Source organism: Amphiura filiformis, chromosome 5, assembly GCF_039555335.1.
Source record: "Amphiura filiformis chromosome 5, Afil_fr2py, whole genome shotgun sequence".
Taxonomy (NCBI): Eukaryota; Metazoa; Echinodermata; class Ophiuroidea; order Amphilepidida; family Amphiuridae; genus Amphiura; species Amphiura filiformis.
The window spans coordinates 718142-739154 of NC_092632.1; the positions used below are offsets into that span (position 1 = coordinate 718142).

Genomic DNA, 21013 nt, shown 5'->3' on the forward strand with positions numbered 1-21013 from the left:
TGTCAATATTTCAAGCTCATGAACCATACAAGGACCAACTGCTATAGAACCATAACATTAGAGCAACAATTAAGGGTCAGCGTTCTTTACCCTGTATAATTCTTGAGCATAAAGATGTTGACAATGTCCTGGTCCAGATTCAAATCATATGCCACGATCATGTTGTTACATTGGTCATGTTTGGTGTTGAGTCTTGACTAGGGTATCTGTTGATAAAGGCTTTCTACATAGGATATGATGTACAATGATGTACATCTATTGAAATCCAAATTGATATAAATTTCTATGGGTTGGTGGAATTTGATGAAAGTAGAAGGATATACCACATTGATGTCCCATATAGATAGCTCCATTATCATGTATAAAAAAATGAGCAATTTACATAAGGCTTAGGCTATGTTGTTATCATGCAGCTTCACATATATTTAGATCATATGGCTCCAGAAAATATGGACCTGGATTACCTAGATCTGGATCATATGAATCTGGATAACATGGATCTGGGTCACATGGATTTGGGTAACATGGATCTGGGTCACATGGATCAAGATCATATGGATGCAGATCGATCTGGATGTAATGGTACCATGTATAGCCAATATTACATATTTTACATAAATATTATAATGAGAGTAAAAGATCTGTAGCTTGATCATATCACATATGCTCCTTATGGAAGAGGAAGAATAAATACATATATTTTGACAATCGATGGAGAATACTTCTAATTGTTAATGTTGTGGGGAAGAACGATAAAATAATAATATTGGGCTATTCCAGATGAAATCCATACACCCCTATAGAAGACATTGATATTCCACAAATGGAGTTAGAATTTCAAACAGAGTTACCTGAATTGGTGACTCCATTTGAAATCTATGCCCGCTGTGTGGGAGATTAAGATGATGTCTTCCATATGGGGTGTGTGGATTTCAACTGGAATAGCGCAGTTTGTCTTTGTTTCACCAGTTCTAATGTCAGATATGAATGCATAGGATCAACTTCCATATTGTTCTTTGAGTGTAATAATGTTAATCAAGGGATAGGCATTTATGACGGGAGTTCATCACATTTATTAAATTTTTAGTGGGTTCGTCGTTGGACAAGTTTGGAACTGTCAAAACAGTTCCGAACCCACTGAAAGCTTACTAATTACAACCCTTATATGCCATTTAAATTGTGCAACTTCAGAAATACAATTATAATTATTTTTATCAAGGTTGGATTGACTCAGTGTTAACCTATGATCTATTATGACCTTTGACCTACAACCCACAGGTCGAAGACTTGGCAGTGTTGCCTCTCGCAGTCTTCCGTTGAAAGTACAGAGTCCACCGGTGGCACTGAGCAAGGCACACCTAAGCACATACGAGGAGGTAAAAAAACAAGGAATTACTATCATCATCATTTCATTCCCTCAAAGCAACCAAGTCAATTCACTTCCACATGTTGGGCTATTCCATTTGAAATCCATATACCCCCTATGGAAGACATAACCTTCATCTCCCACATAGGGAGTGTGAATTTCAAATGAGGTTACCTGAATGAGTAGTTCTATTTGAAATCTACACTCCCTGTGTGGGAGATTAAGTCATGTTTCCCATAGAGGGTATATGGATTTCAACTGGAACAGCCCATTGCTCAGGGTTGCCACAAGGCTAATCTAGGCATTAATAACGCTGACATGTTGATACAATCGCGCTTGAAGCTCAGATAATCTTGGTTTAAAGCTGCATGTGCTGATAGGGCATTCCAAATGCATGCAGAGTATGGGAGACATGGTCTCAAGCAGCCAAGTTGGACCATTGACTGAAGGTATCATGAGAGATATGCTAAAGCAAGAAACCATTTGAATATCTGATGTTATTTTTTAATAGTGATGAGAATTAAAGAAAAAGTCTCCATACACTACCTACATTTTGAGTTCTTTATGTAGACCTACAATGCATGGCCCAATTTGGTTGAGGATATTCCATAAAATCAGTGTACTTAGTCATTAACAGCTCTTGTATTGATTTGATATAAATTATAATACAATATCTAAAAGTATTAAGCAGCTTAATATTGTGTACTTTGAAAGATGTAAATTAACCATAGATGCACTATAAATTAATAATGATTGTATTTCAAGGAATCAAAACAGATCAAAATTTAACAGCATTTGCCAACTTAGAAAGCATGTTGTTAAAAAGATTTGCACATAATAATTTTCATAGAGCTTGTGTTAGTGCATTATTAAAAAGAAGATAACCAGGTACATGGCAAAACAATGTCTTTAAAACATGGTAGGATATGTGTTCTCTTATTTACATCATTGATAGCATAACTAAGGCGAAGCGGCCAAACAAATCCCTTTTGTGAAAGGCTAATCCCTTTGTCAAATCCTTTTGGCGTAACAGACATAAAAAAAAATCTACCGGATTCGAGAAGAAGTTTTTGCTGTACGACTTGATACGAATCCTCACCACCTTTGAGGATTCGACCGAGAAATCCGTTATCGAACCAATTATGACCACTTGAGATTTTCTTTCATGTCGGGAAATGATTATTTACGACCATCAAGTGCCACTTGAGAGATCACAATGCATGACGAAGATCGATATCACTGTTTTGCCACAAGTTTCACTCCGAATTTTTACCCAGTGACCAAAAATTAATAATCTGTACGTATTAATTTTTTTTTATTAATGTAAACATTTAACCTTTCGACTATTAAATAGCATGATCTTGCACAAAATTCCATATTTTTGGTTAGTTTGTTTTAACTATTTCATACACCCACCGAAAATAACCCATTGTCGACTGCGAACATAGATCGCAATCATCATCGTGGTCACAATCAATAGCACTGCTCCCCGGGATCCACTTGATAACAATAGCTCTAATTGGGGTGTCTGACAATCTCAAGATCCATCCCGCTGCTGGTCAGTTGGTACTGTTTTAGTTTGTTTTTAGTTAATAATCATCATCGTATTCACAATCAATAGCACTGCTCCCCGGGATCCACTTGATAACAATAGCTCTAATTGGGGTGTCTGACCATCTCAAGATCCATCCTGCTGCTGGTCAGTTGGTACTGTTTTAGTTTGTTTTAGTTAATAATATTTATTACAAATAAACACGTTTGGACTTGTTTTTGGCTCTTTTAAACGTAGATTGCGAATAAAATAGAGGAAATAAAAAAAAAACATTTTAAATATAATTTGTTACTTTTGAAAATATCCACTGGCAACGTAATTCCCACTGAGCGATCAATATTAGAAGTAGCACTACATTTCACAGTGTGCTCGGTACAACATATCAGAATACAGAACAGGAAATTTAATTTGATGTAGGCCTATTATTTACAACACATAAGCATGTTTGGGCTCTTTTTGTAGCTATTTTTCATGTAGATTTCGATTATGATAATGAAAACATGCAAAATTCCATATTTTTGGTTAGTTTGTTTAACTATTTCATACACGCACTGAAAATAGCCCATTATCGATTGCAAACACAGATATGCCCTCGTGGTCACGATCAATAGCACTGCTCCCCGGGAGCTGGTTTTACAGCCACTTCATAACAATAGCTGTAATTGGGGTATCTGACCATCTCAAGTAGCTATTATGTCGTATAACATGAACTCGATGTGAAGCTAAGGGATTCGAGGCCTTCCAGCCACTACCCATACCCATATCAACAAACACAAATTTTGAGGATTCCTCGAAAAATATAAGGGATTTCTCCAAAGGGATTCGAAAAGGGATTTCCTTTTCACAAAAGGGATTTGTATGGACGCTTCGCCTAAGGCAGTAAATCATCATGTGGCAACCCTGTAATCATGGTGTCATAACCAAAATCAAAGAATTAAAAGATGAGAGGATGGACTCCATTTTGCCCCATGCATAGCACCATGGGAAATCCACCATTTTGAATTGTCATGGATGGGTATTAAAACAGTGTACCTCATCATGTTTTGGCAAAGGCTGAAATCAATTAAAATTATGTCTGTCAGGTTTCATGGGAAACAAATCAAGAGGTACTTGATTCTTGTGTCTCTTGGATGGGACCAGCATAACATGGTTAAAATATAGTTTCATCTTAACAAGGGAATCCATTTTCTCCCATTTTCAATTCATTGACAAAAAGAAAATGAAGCTACAAGCCATAAACTGCAGCATGATCCCTAATAAGTTACTTTGCTGAAAAATGTAAACCTACACATTTTAAGTGCTTCAACTGACAGCTTAAGTATTGGCTGTGGTTGGGCTATTCCAGTTGAAATCCGTACCCCGCTGTGGAAGATATAACTGGACTTGAGTCCACTTTTTGTCGGACTCGGACTTGGCACCCTGGACTTGGAATCAAGTCCAGACTCTATGACACAAAAGGACTCGGACATGGCTCAGACTTGGATACAAGTGGACCCGGCTTGGCTCTGACTCGGATGAGGTGGTCTCGGTTACAAGTCTGATGTCTTCCATAGGGTGTGTATGGATTTCAACTGGAATAGCCCAATTTGCATGATTGAGGTAAATCATTGCTGGCTTGATTATAACATTGTGTGAAATGGAAACATTATTTTTTGTAAAATGTGATGTAAAACCAATGTCTTTTTTTTTATTGTGTTTATGACCCACTTTTTTAATTTTTTTAAATTATTATTAAAAATAAACTATGCATATGGTCTTGTGAGAAGTGTGAATGACAAACTTATTTTACCTTCCTCACAGTTAAATCTCATTCATAATACCTTCCAGGAGAAATATATTATTTTACACCAGGGATCAATATTTTATTTCACATGTTTTTAATTATCATAATGTTCCACTGTAATTATAATAAGAATATACTAATATACTTTAATTTGTTGTAAACTCCCTGAGCTCAGTGAAGTCTTTTGCAAAAGACAAGTGTGAAGTTAACAGTGTATTAATTTTATTCCATTTACTTCTTTAGCTTTTACCTCAGTTTCAGATGTTTAATGTTAGACTTTACAAACTTATAGAATATGGGTCAGTTGAGTGTGACAGGTGACTGCACGCCCTTGTGTACTCATCTCCTTCAATTTACTCATAACTGGTCCAATGTCATTGATGAACATAGGCATCCACTTCTTAAGTTTGATTTTAGTCTAATCGCACTAAATTGTGGTGGAGTTACTCAACCGTGTCCCTTACTTGGAGCCATTTGAGGTGATTTTACTCTCCATGTTTGTGTTGGCTGAGGCCTATATCAAGAGTCATTTTTTCCATTTTGGGATTAAAATATATTTATTTGGTAACTTCAGTGGAAGTATTTTGTAGATTTTCCTGAAATGCTGAGATTTTTTCACATTAAACACAATATATTGGTATGCACTAGCAGCAGTCATTTTTCCAATGTTAAAATAAATTGGGTAAAATGTGTAAACAAAATGGATGCTTGTCATGTCCATATTGCAGCTTAGCAATTGTGTGCAATGTGTTTAATCAATGTAGCAAAGTTGTGTGTTTGTCTGTTTGTCAGTTGAGCTATTCCAGTTAAAATTCATACACCCCCTGTGGAAGACATGAACCCAGGGACATGAACTTAATCTTTCACGTAGGGAGTGTGAATTTCATATTGGGTTACCTGAATGAATGAACTCCATTTGAAATCTACACCCCCTGTATGGGAGATTAAGGTTGTGTCTTTCAGGGGTGTATGGATTTCTAATAGAATAGCCCATTATGTCAGTTTGCAGTGAGCCTAACCCATGTTTGTCATGTATCCCTTGTGTTTGTCTGTCTGTCTGTCTGTGTGTCCATATAGCTTCCAGAAAATCCAGTAAGCGCTTGCAACAAATACATGAAACAAACTCTGCCACACGTATTGGATCTGATGCCAAAACTGCATCAGAGGATCAACAACCAACTAGTGCATCTAAACCACTACAAGCGGTAGTGGAAGAGACATCACCTGGTAATTATGATATCACCATAGTGATCACTAACATAATGGGATGTCTAACATTGGTATGATCAGTTCAGTTTCAGTTCAGTTTCATCACCATGTGTCACAGCAATAGACTACTTATGCTCATTAAAGTAATATTACTAATACATTTTTTCATTTACAGTATTCATTGTGGAGGCAACAAGTCACAGAGGTGTGAAATTTCCCCTTTTAAGCTGAATTCCTCTTTTTTTGGAAATTTCTTTGAGGCAAAATGTTAGCTTTTTCTTTCATTTTCAGTCCATTTTGAGCATATTTCAGTGCTTTTCCTCTTTTTTGAACAAAATTCCTCTTTTTTCAATAGAGGTCACTCACACCCCTGAAGTCACTTAGTGTACATTGACAAGTCAGCATATGTATCCGAGATATGTATAGGACCTATCATGTGGGCAATAAAGCATTTATTAAGAGTTGAGAAAGTTGCAATTTTTATCAAGTAAATTCAGCCATTTAAATTAAAAACTTCAGTGTGCTTTTTAATAGTAATACAGTACTTTTGTAGCAAATGATAAAAATACATAACCTTTTTTTCATTTTGTCAGAGGCAAACTTTTCAGTCGCAAGGCACATCGAATTGGCTTACCAGGTCACGGTGCATGACTCTCAAGTAGCCCACTTCAAAAAAGCGCCCAATACCAGATATTTGAGCCGTTTTATGCAAATCTAGAACTGGTGGAAAGCACCCGACTTAAAAAACTTTCGGTCCTTAATGGAAGTACTGACCGATCAATATATGGTCACAAAACCCATTGTTATTGCAATTTGGAGCATCAGAGACTTAAAACCATTAGAATTTAGCTAAATTTAAATTAAAATAAGTCAAATTACTGCTGCGACCTGACTCCAGGCAAGTAGCGGCACATTTTTGAGTAGCGGCAAGTGATCACCAAGTAGCCCAGTTGTGTGGCATTGGCATCACTGGTCAGAGTGATGCTTTTAAGTCCTTTTTATTGTTATACATTCTTTTACTGTTCTTAGGGTGCTTAGTCAAGTATGTATTGTTAAATTAAGGACTATTGTTTGACAATATAGATTTAGTGCAGTCTCTTCCTCAAATTAGACAAGGCTTGGTGATCATGCAAAGGCTTGGTCAGTGAAGTGTAAAAATGAGTGGTAGAGATGGTTTTGGCTAATTCAAGTGGTTTGGAATACTTGAAGTTGAAGTTGAGTTCATTTATAATAGGTGCTTATAGTTGTAAATAAGAAACAGAAGTTTGGGTTAGACATTTCTCTCTACTTCCATCTCAGCTCATAACATCAGCTCCACCCATATGCTCTGCAAGTGATATGATTACAAATCAAACATGTCATCAATCTACAATTTTATATTCCATCATCTGTTTGATTGAAGCATCATGGAACCATCTTGCGTATTAAGTTGTGCAACATCTCTACTAGTCATCCGACTATTATTTTTTCTAGCTGGAAATAACCTTGTCGCTGGAGTAAAAGGATGTTAATCAGTAGAACTTTATAATAAAACTTCATCGCACAATTTCTCTTCAACAACAGTCATGTGGGATTTGTCAACGATATATACCATGGTAACATGGTTTGTTTCCAACATGGTGCAGGGTACCATCTCAGCCTACAAACAACTTGTCATCTGGGGGAAGGGAGGCAAGTTTCCATGGTTCAAATTAACAGGCCAAATTCAATCAAAAACTGCTGAGTGTCTTGTGTTCTGTACCAAATGATTATGGGCAAAAATAGTGTAACTTGCAGTGTGCATTTGTACTGGTAAATTTAGCTATTCCACTCAAAATTCACACTACCCCTGTCAAAGATTTTGGAAATATCTTCCACAGAGTGGGTACAGATTTCAAATGGAATTAGCACATTAACAAACTCTTTTTGAAACATATCCTCCCTCTGTGGCAGATTCAGGTTGAATCTTTCTCAAGTGTGTTAATGGAATTCAAATGGAGCTGCCTAAATGTGCTCATTCCATTTGAAATTCATACTTAGGCCCCGGCAAAAAACGCAATTTTTGGAAGTAAAAAACGAGATCCAAAATTTTAAAAAGCGAGAAAAGCGAGATTTTCCCCCGAAAAATGGCACAAGAAGCTTTAAAAACGCCAGAAAATACGAAAATACGAAAATCAAAAAAATAAAATAAATAAATAAAAAAATGTTGCCTGCCCTCTATTGTTCAGATTAGGTCAATGTAAACAGAACTGCCGATGCCGGCGTGAGTCGAAGAAAAAGTGACAAAAATTTGACCTTCAATTATGTTTTATAGTCAAAATATTCCAGTAATTCAATAAATATAATGATATTTGGCCTAAACTTGAACTCATTTGCAATGAAATGTCATTTTTTATTAAGTAAAGCATTGGCTTTTGCACTTGCAATGTGGTTGCAATGCTGTTGAATTCTGCACACTTTTCCCAATGGAGAAGTTAATTTCGTGGAATTCGGTGAACTTTTATGGCATAAAGTAACATTTTTATAGTAAGTATACTGCTTGGGAACTTTCTTAAAAAGCGAGATAATTGGTTAATAGCGAGATTCGCGGCGTGAAAAGCGAGATCTCGTTTTTTGCCGGGCCTTATTCATACTCCTTCTGTGGTAGATATTTCAAAAATCTTCCACAGGGGTAGTGTGGATTTTAAATGGAATTGCCCATTGTAACCAGGTTGACCAAGTTGTTTTTTTGTCATATTTTTTAACAATGGATGAAATTGAAAAAAAGAATACTTAGTCATGCACATGGTTTCATTGGACTATTCCTGTTGAAATCCATACATCCTTGTATGTGTGTGTGAAATTATGATCATGTCTTTCATAACAGTGTGTGGAGTAGCCCAATTGTTGACAGGTATGCATTTTTACATTCATTGTCATTTGGATTGGATTGGTTGGAGATATTGTTATAATCCCACCATGAATTCCAATCATATTGCACTTTCAAGTGGTGGGACTATGTTTTGTTTGGCTTATAATTGGCACAAATTATCAAGGTTTTTTTTACTGTGCGCATCTATAAGGTCAAAACTTATGATCGTGTGAATCCATGTAAGCATGCACCAGGCATGCATGACGTAAAGTGCAACTAGTATCAGTGTTCAACCCAACTGCATACACACTATTCTAATGATTCTATACAAATTGATGTTTTAAGTCTTTGCCTATTATAAGCCGAACAAAATATAAACTCAGAGCTGTTACTATATTGCACAGTACATTCTATATGCTGGTGAAGTGATGTAATATCGGATTAACTACCATAGCAATAGGTGAAAAAATTTTTTGAATACAACACGCTGCACTACAAGCAGGTTGCACTCATCACCTGTGTATGTATGCAAGCATAGATTGAATAAAATACTGGTCTGTTCAAAGATACAGGTGCAAGTGATCAACATGATCTGGTTCAATGCAGAGGTAATGCATGAACGTACCAGTGCAGCGCAGTATATTCAAAAATTGTTTTTCACCTATTGCTATGGTAGTTAATCTGATCATTACATCATTTCGCCAGCTTAATGCAAATGATTATCTCAAAATATTAGTATCAAAAGAGAAATCATTAATTAACTTAAAGACTCCACTTGTAGGGAGTGGGGATCAATGTTATATCAAAGTGAAAACTATATATATTATGTGATGACATTGGACCATGGTCCAAAGAAGATAGCTAGTAATCTAGATAACCCTCATCCTAACCCTAATCCTAACCTTTTGTTAAACCCATATCATCCCATATATCTCTAATCCTAGCTGTTCATATAATTAAAGACAGAGATAAAAAGAATTTATCGCGTCTGATGTCACTGTCAATTACGATCCTTGATTGGTTTACACAGGTTAATCAGCGCGTAAAGGGAAGACCGATCTATCTGGTGCTGATCAGAGAAAAGGAATAACAGCAAATGGCGAAAAATTATGTACTTTTACAAGGCAAAAAGCAGCTTTTCTAGGCATTGTGGACATGGTGCCTTCGGTTATGAAAGTTTCCTACTACTATTAGGCATGTCCACTATAAATTGAAGTACTTTTAAATTGATTCAGACCTAACTTATTGGCTGGGAATTGATGAAAGAAACATTTTGGCGTTTAAATAATCTTAATCGGACGTTTCATTCCAGAGATATGGCCTTTCGAGTGTCACAGTTTTATATAGGGCTGCTAGAACATGTTAAAAAGTTAAAGTCCAAAAAGGAATACTAACAGAAAGTGCAACTTTAAGGTACTTTTTCTTAATTTATTTATTAACTAGCGTTATCTGGAACATTATATTTGCTTATAACAACATGAAAATAAGATCATCCTGAAAATTTAATCGATTTTGTTGACATAAAACAAAAAATATAAGACCTCAAAACCCATGGTTTGTTTGGTGAAACCTCAAGCATGATCATAAATGGCCGCCATGGAAAATATCTCCATAGAGGAGATGAACAAAAAGTGCATTATTTCAAATGAATAGCGGTAGTCTTAAACATTGTTCAATCTTTTAAGGTCAGCACATTTTATCTTCAAAAATTATTATATTTCATCATGGCATAAGTTTGATAACATTAATCACTACCAATTTTGAGAAATTTGCTCCAACTCAAAGGTTATCTTTACTACATTGAGCAATACACTGTGTGTACATGGAAGCCATGATGGATAGCATATGAAATGGACATGGTAGTGAGAAGTACACGGGAAGTGCATGATTTGAGATGGGCCATGTAGGCTTAAACATTCTTAAATTTCTTAACATCCTGCACATTTTGTCTTCAAAAATAGTTAAATTTTATGAGTATGTAAGTTTGCTTGTCTGATTCACTCCAAATTCGGAGATAATTGCGTTTGAACACCTGATGCACGGAATGGTGTCACTTCAACCTGTTGTAGTTCTCATCTCATTAAATTTTTCATTAAAAAAGTTGATCTCTTTATGAAGAAAGGTCCTCTCTATTTACTGACCAAACAGGGAAAAGTTTGGTTAATGTTTTCTGGTGGAATCAGGAATTTCTTGAAACACCCTGATATAGGCCTACATTTGGATCAAAACAAGTATGTACGCCATTTAACAGGCCTGGGATTTCTTGTATCGATCAATTTCTCCATTGACAATACGTGTGTGAGTGCACGCACACAGTAAATGAAAAATCGTTCTAGTGGAAACTGTATTGAGAGTGGGCATCCCTACTACTATAAAGACCTAACTTTTGAGATGGTTTGCATGTCGAAAGGTGCAAAATTAACAATAAGGCGCCCGGTTATAAATCCGCGTTCAGCAAGTCATCATCACGACACTTGTAAACAAACCGTGACAGATGACGTCAGACACAATAAATTCTCTTTATCTTTGTCTTTCATTATAACTAACCATGAATCATTGTGTAAAGTAAAATATCAGATATGTAAGTCAGAGTCTTGACTAGCTAGGTGTATGCTCCAGAGATTTGACAAATGCTGTGTCTGCGTTCTGAACTTGGAAATGGATCCAATCCATAGCAACACATTTGAACTTGGTCATTCCCTTGCAATAGTAGGCTACTGCTGTGCACTTTGATTTTTTTTAAAGCAATTTCAATTGGACTAATCCATAAAGTCCACACACCCGCTGTGGAATATGTCAGAATATATTCTAAAGGGGCATTGATTTCAAATGGAATTAGCACATTAACCAATTCTATTTGAAACTCATCCTCCCTCTTGAAGATTCAGTTTAATCTTTCTCAGGGTGTATGAAGTGGAGCTGCCTAATGTTTTCATTCCATTTGAAATTTATACTCCCCCTGTGGAAGATATATCCAATGTGTTCCACAGGTGGAGTGTAGATTTCAAATGGAATATACCATTTCTAGCTAAGACAATGACATATAAGTTCACTTTACTGTTAAATTGCTTGTATGTAAACTGCTCCAAAAAAGAAACTTACCAGGTAAGAAATTTGTCTGTCAAATTCAAACGACAAATTGTGTTACACTAAATGGGATATGAGTGGAAGCAGTGTTAATTGACGCGAATTTTTACACCTCATTTGTTGCAAACGGATGAGTATTTTTGAAGTTATGCTTATTTAACCGAACCTATCCACTGGAATGAAAGTTGCACTCATACCACTTGAGATGGTTGGCAGTATACAGGTGTAATCAGTGCTCTCCTCTTCTTCTTTGCATGACTAACTTTCATGTGTCTGTTTATTGTGTGAATTCATTGGGGCGGACCTGCAACTTTCAAATTTGATAGTAGGCTTGTTCAAATGAGCATAACTTCAAAAGTTTTGATCTGTTTGCGACAAATGAGGTGTCAAACTCGCAGTAAATGTACACCGCTTCCACTCATATGCTATTCAGTATAATACGATTTGTCGCTTGAACTTGACAGACAATTCTTACCTGGTAAGTTACTTTTGGGACCAGTTTACATAACTAATAACTAAAACATGGCTGTTTTACAATGATGGGCTAGCATGTGGAAACAAGTCACCAAACATTAAGGTACAAATGTAGAGTCAAGTCATTTGGACTCATTTTGTCTCAAGTCAAGATACTTAAGTCTGCCACCCCATATTACCTCAACACAAGTCATGACTCACTACAACTCGGATATTCAACCTAACACTTATATTTTTGGGGAAAATGTACCCTAGAAGTTTTGTCAGATGAAATGATTTACAGATGTTGTTACTGTTTGTGTGTGTCTAATGTCTGTTTTATATTTTATATTATTAATTCTATGTAGCCAAGAGGAAAGTGAGTGGTGATATTAACAGTCCAGCTCAGATACCAATAGCTGAGCAGAGTACTAATAGCGAAGGTAACTCAGTAGTCATCATGCATTCATCTGCGGGACCATCATCAACTCACTCTCATAATGGAAAAATAATGAGATCCATTCATATTCCTCCAATGGGCTATTCCAGTTGGAATCCATACACCCCCTATAGAAGACATGACCGTTATCTCCCACACAGGGGATGTGAATTTCAAATGGGATTACCTAAAATGTGTGTTTCTATTTGAAATATACACTCACTGTGTGGGAGATTAAGGTAATGTCTTCCATAGGAGGTGTATGGATTTCAACTGGAATAGTCTAATTACACAGACAGATTCCTCCAATTAGGAAGTCACCCACTGGTTACTAAACTATGTATGTCATGTACAAAGTATGGCAATGATATACAATAGTGCTCTGCAGAGATACCATAGGCACTCTCAAGTGATACACAGTGGTTGCTTATAGGTGCCCTATAGGCAGTTGTCATTGCCTGTGTGTGACACCTAGAATAGTCTGTCTGTGTAATACCATGTGTCTTGTCTTATGTTTTGTCTTTGTCGCCATGTTCTTACTGATTTGTTTTATTTTTGTTTTAAATGTTTAATTAATTGTTATTATTTGTCATGGGATACATCAACATGGGTGCCATGGTAAAAGGGCTTCTGTTAATCTTATGTCAATGTTTTGGTTGTTAGTCACATATGATCATTGTGGCAATGCAATTGAATATAGCCTACATAATACATATTAAGTATAGCTGTTGTGGTAGATAATCATCATAAAAATGGGTCTTTTTATGTAGCTGGACATAGTGAAGCGTGACTATTATGTCGATAGGTATACCTTTATATATTCCCCTTAAACTGATATCTTGAGAATAAAGATTTTCACCACCCTAAAAGTTAGAAGAATTTTCAAAAAGAGAATGCACTACATGTAGGAATTGATCCTGGGACTGCAAATCCAATCACACATAAGCATTACAGAAATATTATACATAATAACTATATGGTTATGTTTTACTGTCCGGCTACATAAACCCTCCCAGGTTCACTAGCCATATACGGCTATCCAACCTACATGTATGGATTAACTAGCCATCTTTGGCTACATATAAACCTTCGCATACAAATAGTTGGAACCGGTAAGAATATCATACAACTTTCATGCTAACATGAGGAATCTCTTTATTTCTTGCCTTTTCTCTATCATGTCATTTTGTTGGGTTGTAGATTTATTAATATAACACACATCTTGTGATAAAGATCCATTTTCAAAGGGTTTCATTTTAATTCATTTGGCAAGCTGATTCCAAATTTGCAAAATTGCAAGTGTACAATTTGTGAATTTTTAAAGAACATTTGGAACTCGTCGTCTGCAGTCGTGGAGAGTATTTAAATCCAAAGTACATGGCATAAAGAATGTGTTTACACTTTGATGATGGTAAGAGGTTCAGAGTTGACACAAATTGAGCCATGTCTAGTTACTGCCAAAGTATAACCTGCCTATTTCAAAAATCTAGATCTCATTCTCTGATCGAGGTTATTTGTATGTTACATGTAGAGTGTAAAATTGCTACTAACCAATAGAGAAATTTTGTGCTATACTTCACAGCCACAAATCAAGTCTCCAAGACACTATCTATCGACAGTGAGAAAAGTGCACTTAGCGCAGACAGCACCAGCACTAAACCTACAGATGGACTTGATGATGTTGATGAAGAAAGTGATAGTGATGATGAGGAAACAATGAGTAGGGAGGAAGCATTACGCCATCAGCAAGAGAGGAAAGAAAAGGTGAGATCTTGACAATAGACATTCCAAGACCGCGAATCTGCTCAGGAAATTACTATCAATTTTCTGAGCATTTCGGAGCATTTTCTGATTTGTTAATGTTTTGCATGCTGGCCATAGGCTTCAACAAAAAGTCCATTAATAAGAGATATTTCTCAAAATATCAATAACTATCTTAAGAACCACTGAACCAATACTAGGCACCCCTCTTGCGGCATACCATATATATCCTAAACAAAGACAAATATGTCAAAATATCTCTTGATTGGTTGAGAATTAAAGAAACAGTTGCCGATAACCAAAGGAAGGAAATCTGTAGGTCCAATCTCATCGTAACTCATCCATAGAGTTTATATATTGCGATTGGTTCAAGGCTATGACGTGTGGCATCAATTAGTGCAATCGTCCCCTGATGTAATAAGACCAAGTCCCCAAGCTTTGTGTAACTTATCATCTAGCCACTCATGCCATAAATGTTTGTAATCATTGTGCCATTGATTGCAGTGTTATAACATTTCACTGTAGTGTGATATGCCTGATGATAGAATCCATGCCAAACATTAAAGGGCTAGCACAAGAAGGCCCTTTCTGCAATAGCTGCCACGTGTCATGTAAAATGCAGAAATTGTCAAATGTCTATAGGGCAGCTATTGCAGTTTGGGCATTCTTCCATTAACCCTCGATATCAAGGCGTTAGTGCAAGAAGACCCTTTCTGTAATGGCTGCCTTGTAGACATTTGACACAGTTTCTGCATCTTATACTGTACACATCTAAAAAAATGTCACCTGGGAGCTATTGCAGAGAGGGTCGTCTGGAACTAGTTCCTCAACATACATGCTGTTAGATTATCATCTTCATGAATAAACATAATACCATAGACAAAAAACATACAGACCATTCACCAAGAGGCAAAGTCCCCATACTTTGTATGCTGAGAATTCTCAGGGCTGAGGGCTGACTGTTCAAAGACCTGTGTCTAACAAATCACACACATGCCGTTTGTGACTGTCATTGAAGTGGATTTATTATCAGATCTATAGTGCGAATACTATGATGATCAACCCGTAATAGGCAGGAATTATTAGTTTTTTGTTACTGTGCGAGTCAATAAACTCCAAACATTCACGCAATACGCAAAACGCAGTTGGCATAGGTGCTGCGCCCAACTGTGTGTACTCCATTTTATATCAATCCACTATGTTATGAGTCCCGCCTATTACAAGCTGATCAGGGTATGTGTACATTTACGTAAAAGGTGTCAAGAATGTACGTTGAAAAAATATGAGGTGCAGAATGGGTGTATCATTCTTGTGTGTGTGCTTCATGGAAAATGAAGATATCATGACTTTCCCATTATTTGATCCCAACTTCCAGTTTGTTATCTATCAAGCCAAGGGCTAAGACCAAAATTGTTATATTGATTGTTGGGAGTGGCCTTCTTGGCTTTCTTAATATTTGTTTCCTTTTAACTATATTAAGGGCCAGCATGCTTTTTATAGGCTAAGCTACCCTGATCTGTGCATTTTACATAAGTCTAGACTAAGGATTTTCCATTGACATTGTGTATGCCCTTTACAGACCAACTTAGGCAAACAAATAAACACTTACAGTTACATTATAAAAATATCTTGGGATATGAACTCGCATACGAATGGAGTTCCCAAGAATTTGAGAAAGAAATTCATTCTTACGGCATTCATATAGAATTGAAATTTGTAAATTGAATGTTTCTGTGGTGTTATATCTATTTGTGGCCCGCAGGCGGATGAGAATGGATCGGATTCTGATTCCGGAAGCGCAAGAAGTTTCCGTGCTCCTGATTCTGATGGCAAAAGAGATGACATTGAAGTTTGTTCCATTATTTTGTATCAGCTGACCCCTGACCTTCATATTTATTTGGTTTTGCTTGTTGACTAACAGATCTAACACATGCAGGAATAAAATGGGTGTAAAATTCTTGACAGTATGAACCATTTATCCAAAATAAACTACAAATTCAAATTAGAATTGTTACATATACACACCTCAAAAGAATTAAAGGATCAGTTGAATAGAATCAGCATTTTTGAAAACATTGGATATGATGATAATATTATTGATAATTGTGCTTGATCTTTCATTACATCACTTGTTCACTAAGCTGCAGACAAAATTCACTCATTACAAATATCCGCCATCACCCACATCGTGAGGGGAGGGAGGAAAATGGAGGCCAAAATTTCGATTTTGAAGCCATTTTTCAAACATCACCAAGGTCAAGGGCAAGTCACATATTGAGATGGGTTTGTGTATGTGATGTGTGTTTGGGTCTATACGTCACATTAGTGGGTATAAGATGCCCTTAATGTATCCCCGGGGGTGGGGAAAGTCATTAATGTAACCGTACAAATGCTGATTCTATTCAACTGATCCTTTTAGGGGGTACTACACCCCTGTGGTAAATTTGTGACTATTTTTGCATTTTTCTCAAAAACTAATAACACACTGGTAACAAAAGTTATATATATTATTGGGGCAAGGAATCCAATTACTACACTGAAATTTCAGCGACTCAAGACAAGCGGTTCAGTATATATGATAGAAAATGAGGTACATCCTTGCGGTACCTTATTTCTTATCATAAAAAACGAACCGCATGTCTTAGGTCACTGAAATTCCAGTGTAGTAATTGGATTCCTTGCCCCAATAATATACATAACTTTTGTTACCAGTGTGTCATTAGTTCTTGAGAAAAATGCAAAAATAGACACAATTTATCGAGGGGTGTAGTACCCCCTTAATTCTTTTGAGGAGTGTAGGAGTAATAATGGAGTAACATGCATTCGTGTTAGTTTGTCACACATGACAGACTACTACCAAATTAATGATCCTGGTTTTTCATTGTGATCAGAATAAGAATACTGTATGTTCCTAATAAATTTGGATTGAGCGCTACCATATTTGCACACATTGTGATACACACTTTTGTTATTGGTCGCCCTGTTCGATTTTTGGAAAGGAAGATGTAAAAATTGTTTATTTTTGCAAACTTTTGAAGAACATTTTGTGTTATTTTGTAAAGTGACAGTTATGAATGAGGTTAATAACTTTGCATCAGTAATATGTCGGGCATTGCGAAAAATCTTAAATATTTTGCTTAGGACCTTGAAATATCCTGAGGGTAGCCCCGTAGGATATTCCTCGATTCCTAAGGCAAAATGTTTAGATTTTTCACAATGCCCTCCAAATAACCGATGCACAGTTATTAACCTCTATATATTCCACTTGAAATCCATATACCCCCTATGGAAGACATGACCTTAATCTCCCACACAGGGGGTGTTTATTTTACATATTTTATTTTATTACCCATTCAGGTAATTCCATTTGAAATTCACACTCCCTGTGTAGAAGATTAAGGTCATGTCTTTCATAGGAGGTATATTGATTTCAACTGGAATAGCCCATTTAATGACTTTACAAGAAATAATTTATTTTAAAAAATCAAACTCTGGTACATACTGCTTCAAATTTGATGCCCATTTTACCTGAAAAACCCCAATTTGTTTTTAACTTCAAAGCAGTGGAAATGCTTAGCGTGTCTTTCAAACTCAAAGCATTTGGCTATTCCATTTAAAATTCATAATATCCCTATGCAGGGGAAGTATGAATTTAAAATGGAATGAATGCATTGGGATGCTTCATTTGAATTTCATACACCCTCTGAAAATGTCTCAACCTGAATCTTTAATAGGGAGGGAAAGTATCAAATATGGTAAACATGATTATTCCATTTGAAATTCATACTCCCCATGTGGAAGATATTTATAAAATCTTCTACTGGGGGAGTGTGAATGTAAAATGGACTAGACCATTGCCTTTAACAGCCCAAACTATTAGCACCTGCTAAATACTTTAAGCCCTCCCAAAAAGTAACTTGGCCTTTATAAATATGCCAATAGCTTCCGAACTATTAATTGTATTCACAATATTTTACACACAAAAAAAAGATCGTAAAATTTTGTGCATTTTGATAACCTGTTCAGCCAATTTTGTTCAATATTAACAAAACAGCAGTATTTTCAAAGAAGAAAAAAATGTTAACATTTACAGCAATCAATGGTTTTTAATCAAACACATGCATTGTGGCATGTAAAACCAACCATCATCTTTGCGCTGAATTCAAATCAATACAGTGCACTGCAAAAATGAAAATTGTCACCTTCAAACTTACACTGAGATTCCAGTACTTGGTTAATTGTATGAGGTGTTATCGTAATTAAAAAACATTTTCATCTCCTGGTGTTTTCAAATGCCAAATACGATTAATAGTTTTAAAGTTCTAGGCATATTTATTGTATTGATGCCATTTGATAACTGAATGTTATATATTTGTTGTTTTTAATATTACTAACTCTTTTGCTGTGCATTTCCACACATTCTGCCAAATAAAGTTTAGATCCTTTTATTAAAGGCTGCATGTCCAGGAAGAATATAAGCAAATTCAAAGGCTATTTTGTGAGCCATAGCATCATCCCCCCAGTTTTCTAAAAAAATTGAGATTTTTATACCACTGGAAACCTGGCTATATAATATTATATATTTTGTACAAAACATTTCTTGCCGATTAATTCGTTTAGCAACAATATTGTGAAATTTGAATTACGTTTTGGAACACCAGAATGAAATAACAACACATTGTCTATGAAGCAGTGTAATATACATAATCATGCATAACTCACAAATGCAGAATCGGAATCAACTGAAATTTTGGGAATAAGCTTTTTTTGTGGATATCTACTGTGGGTTAAACCAAATTGATGTTGATGACTTACAAAACAATATGATTGCTAAGAACCAGCTAAACATTGTGCAAGCCTGAATAAGATTTCTGTTAATTTTTTGGAATTTTTTCTGAAAAGGAGGATACAGTGTAATTATGAGATCAATCTGACGCTATTGCATTTATGTGGGTGAATAGGATTTCATATATTATAACGAATTGCATTGGTTCATGGTACATAACTTTCCCCTCATGTGGTGAAGTGTGTGTGCAAAGTTATATATTCAATGACTATCTATTGTTGGATTGAAATATAATTAGAAAATGAAACAATTTATGTGGGTGAATAGGATTTCATATATCATTGGTTCATGGTACATAACTTTCCCCTCCTGTGATGAAGTGTGTGTACAAAGTTATAATATATTCAATGACTATCTATTGTTGGATTAGAAAATGAAACCAAAGTGTACCAACTCAAAATTGCCCTGTGTGTAATGCAATGGGAAATCCACAATTATGGTTTGTCGCTCATGGACGGCAAAGTGTACTTCCGGCATTTAAGCCAGAAATGGAATATAATTGTGCATCTCTATGTTGAAGTGTTACAAAGGTTTGTACATGCAGTGCTTAACACACATTTTGGCACAACACTTTACACGCCGAATGCAACTAACTGCACACTTTGAATTGAAGTTTGCCGTGTGCATCGTGAAATAATCTTAAGATGCACTATTTTGCCCTCCAAGAGTGACATGTGATATGCATGTAACATACATCAGGCCCCTGACAGTAAATTTCGCTGATCCCCACGTTCTTTTCCATCCCAGGTCAATCTAACCAGCAATTCCCGCTGTTGTTCTGGTTCCACGCCAGCACCCCCGGTACACGCATGGAGGCCACCATCTTGGAAAAAGGGGTGCTGGCATCGCCAGCACCCCCGAACGCGCCCAGCACCATGACTACGCGTAACAGCACACGTTCCCGACTGTTAATCATCGGGGTCAATCACCTCAAGCTTGACAACGATATCTGAATAGACTATCGGCAAGTCTTACGTGTAGGCCGCGAAATTAAGGATAATTTTCATGATTGAAACAGTATTTTTCTTGTATAAATATTGGCCTGGATAGAGGGATTGTTGGTCGATTTGATGTATTGATTAAATTAAGTTCATGGATGCGCTAAAAATATTATTAAAAGTATTAAAAACAGCTGTTCAACATTTGATAAAAAATACACTGTAGCAGGCTTGGAAAAGTCTAACCTTGGATGCAGCAAGCCGTGATATTTACGGCAAAATTTATTACTTGAACGCGAAGCATAGGCGCGATGCAGCCGGTAGAAGTCGCGGTAGTGTTCCAGGCCTACGCGATGACAGGGTAATGGCGGCTTCCATAGTTTTATTACTTTTATCATAGAGTGACACTTCCCAATCTGTTCTTCCCTGCATACATGTAAAAACATGTAACATACATGTGACACACTTTTGACATACATGCTGTGGTTGCTTCCATCTATCAACAATAAAGGCTAAGGTGGATCATGAAGGAAGATGTGCAGTTCTACCTGGATCTGAAGCCAAACGTGCCATTTTGATGACCTTCTTTAAACCCCCTTAACTAATACTTACCTTGCTAATATTTTACTTTGCAGTTTATACCTACCAGCCAGTAAACCTAGTCACCGCTCACTCACATCATTTATCAGCTATTTGTATGCATCAAATAATGCTTACATTTTAATCATTATTCATGTACATGTATTTAA

General features: G+C 36.2%; 1 protein-coding gene across 1 annotated transcript in view; it reads left to right on the forward strand.

Moving 5' to 3' along the window:
• LOC140152429 (1-phosphatidylinositol 4,5-bisphosphate phosphodiesterase beta-1-like) overlaps positions 1 to 21013 on the forward strand; it is a 195778-nt gene that overhangs the window by 121822 nt on the left and 52943 nt on the right. The window contains 4 exon segments of the mRNA XM_072174737.1: positions 5779 to 5928; positions 12649 to 12723; positions 14302 to 14483; positions 16243 to 16329. Of these exon segments, the coding sequence (XP_072030838.1) occupies positions 5779 to 5928; positions 12649 to 12723; positions 14302 to 14483; positions 16243 to 16329 (494 nt within the window).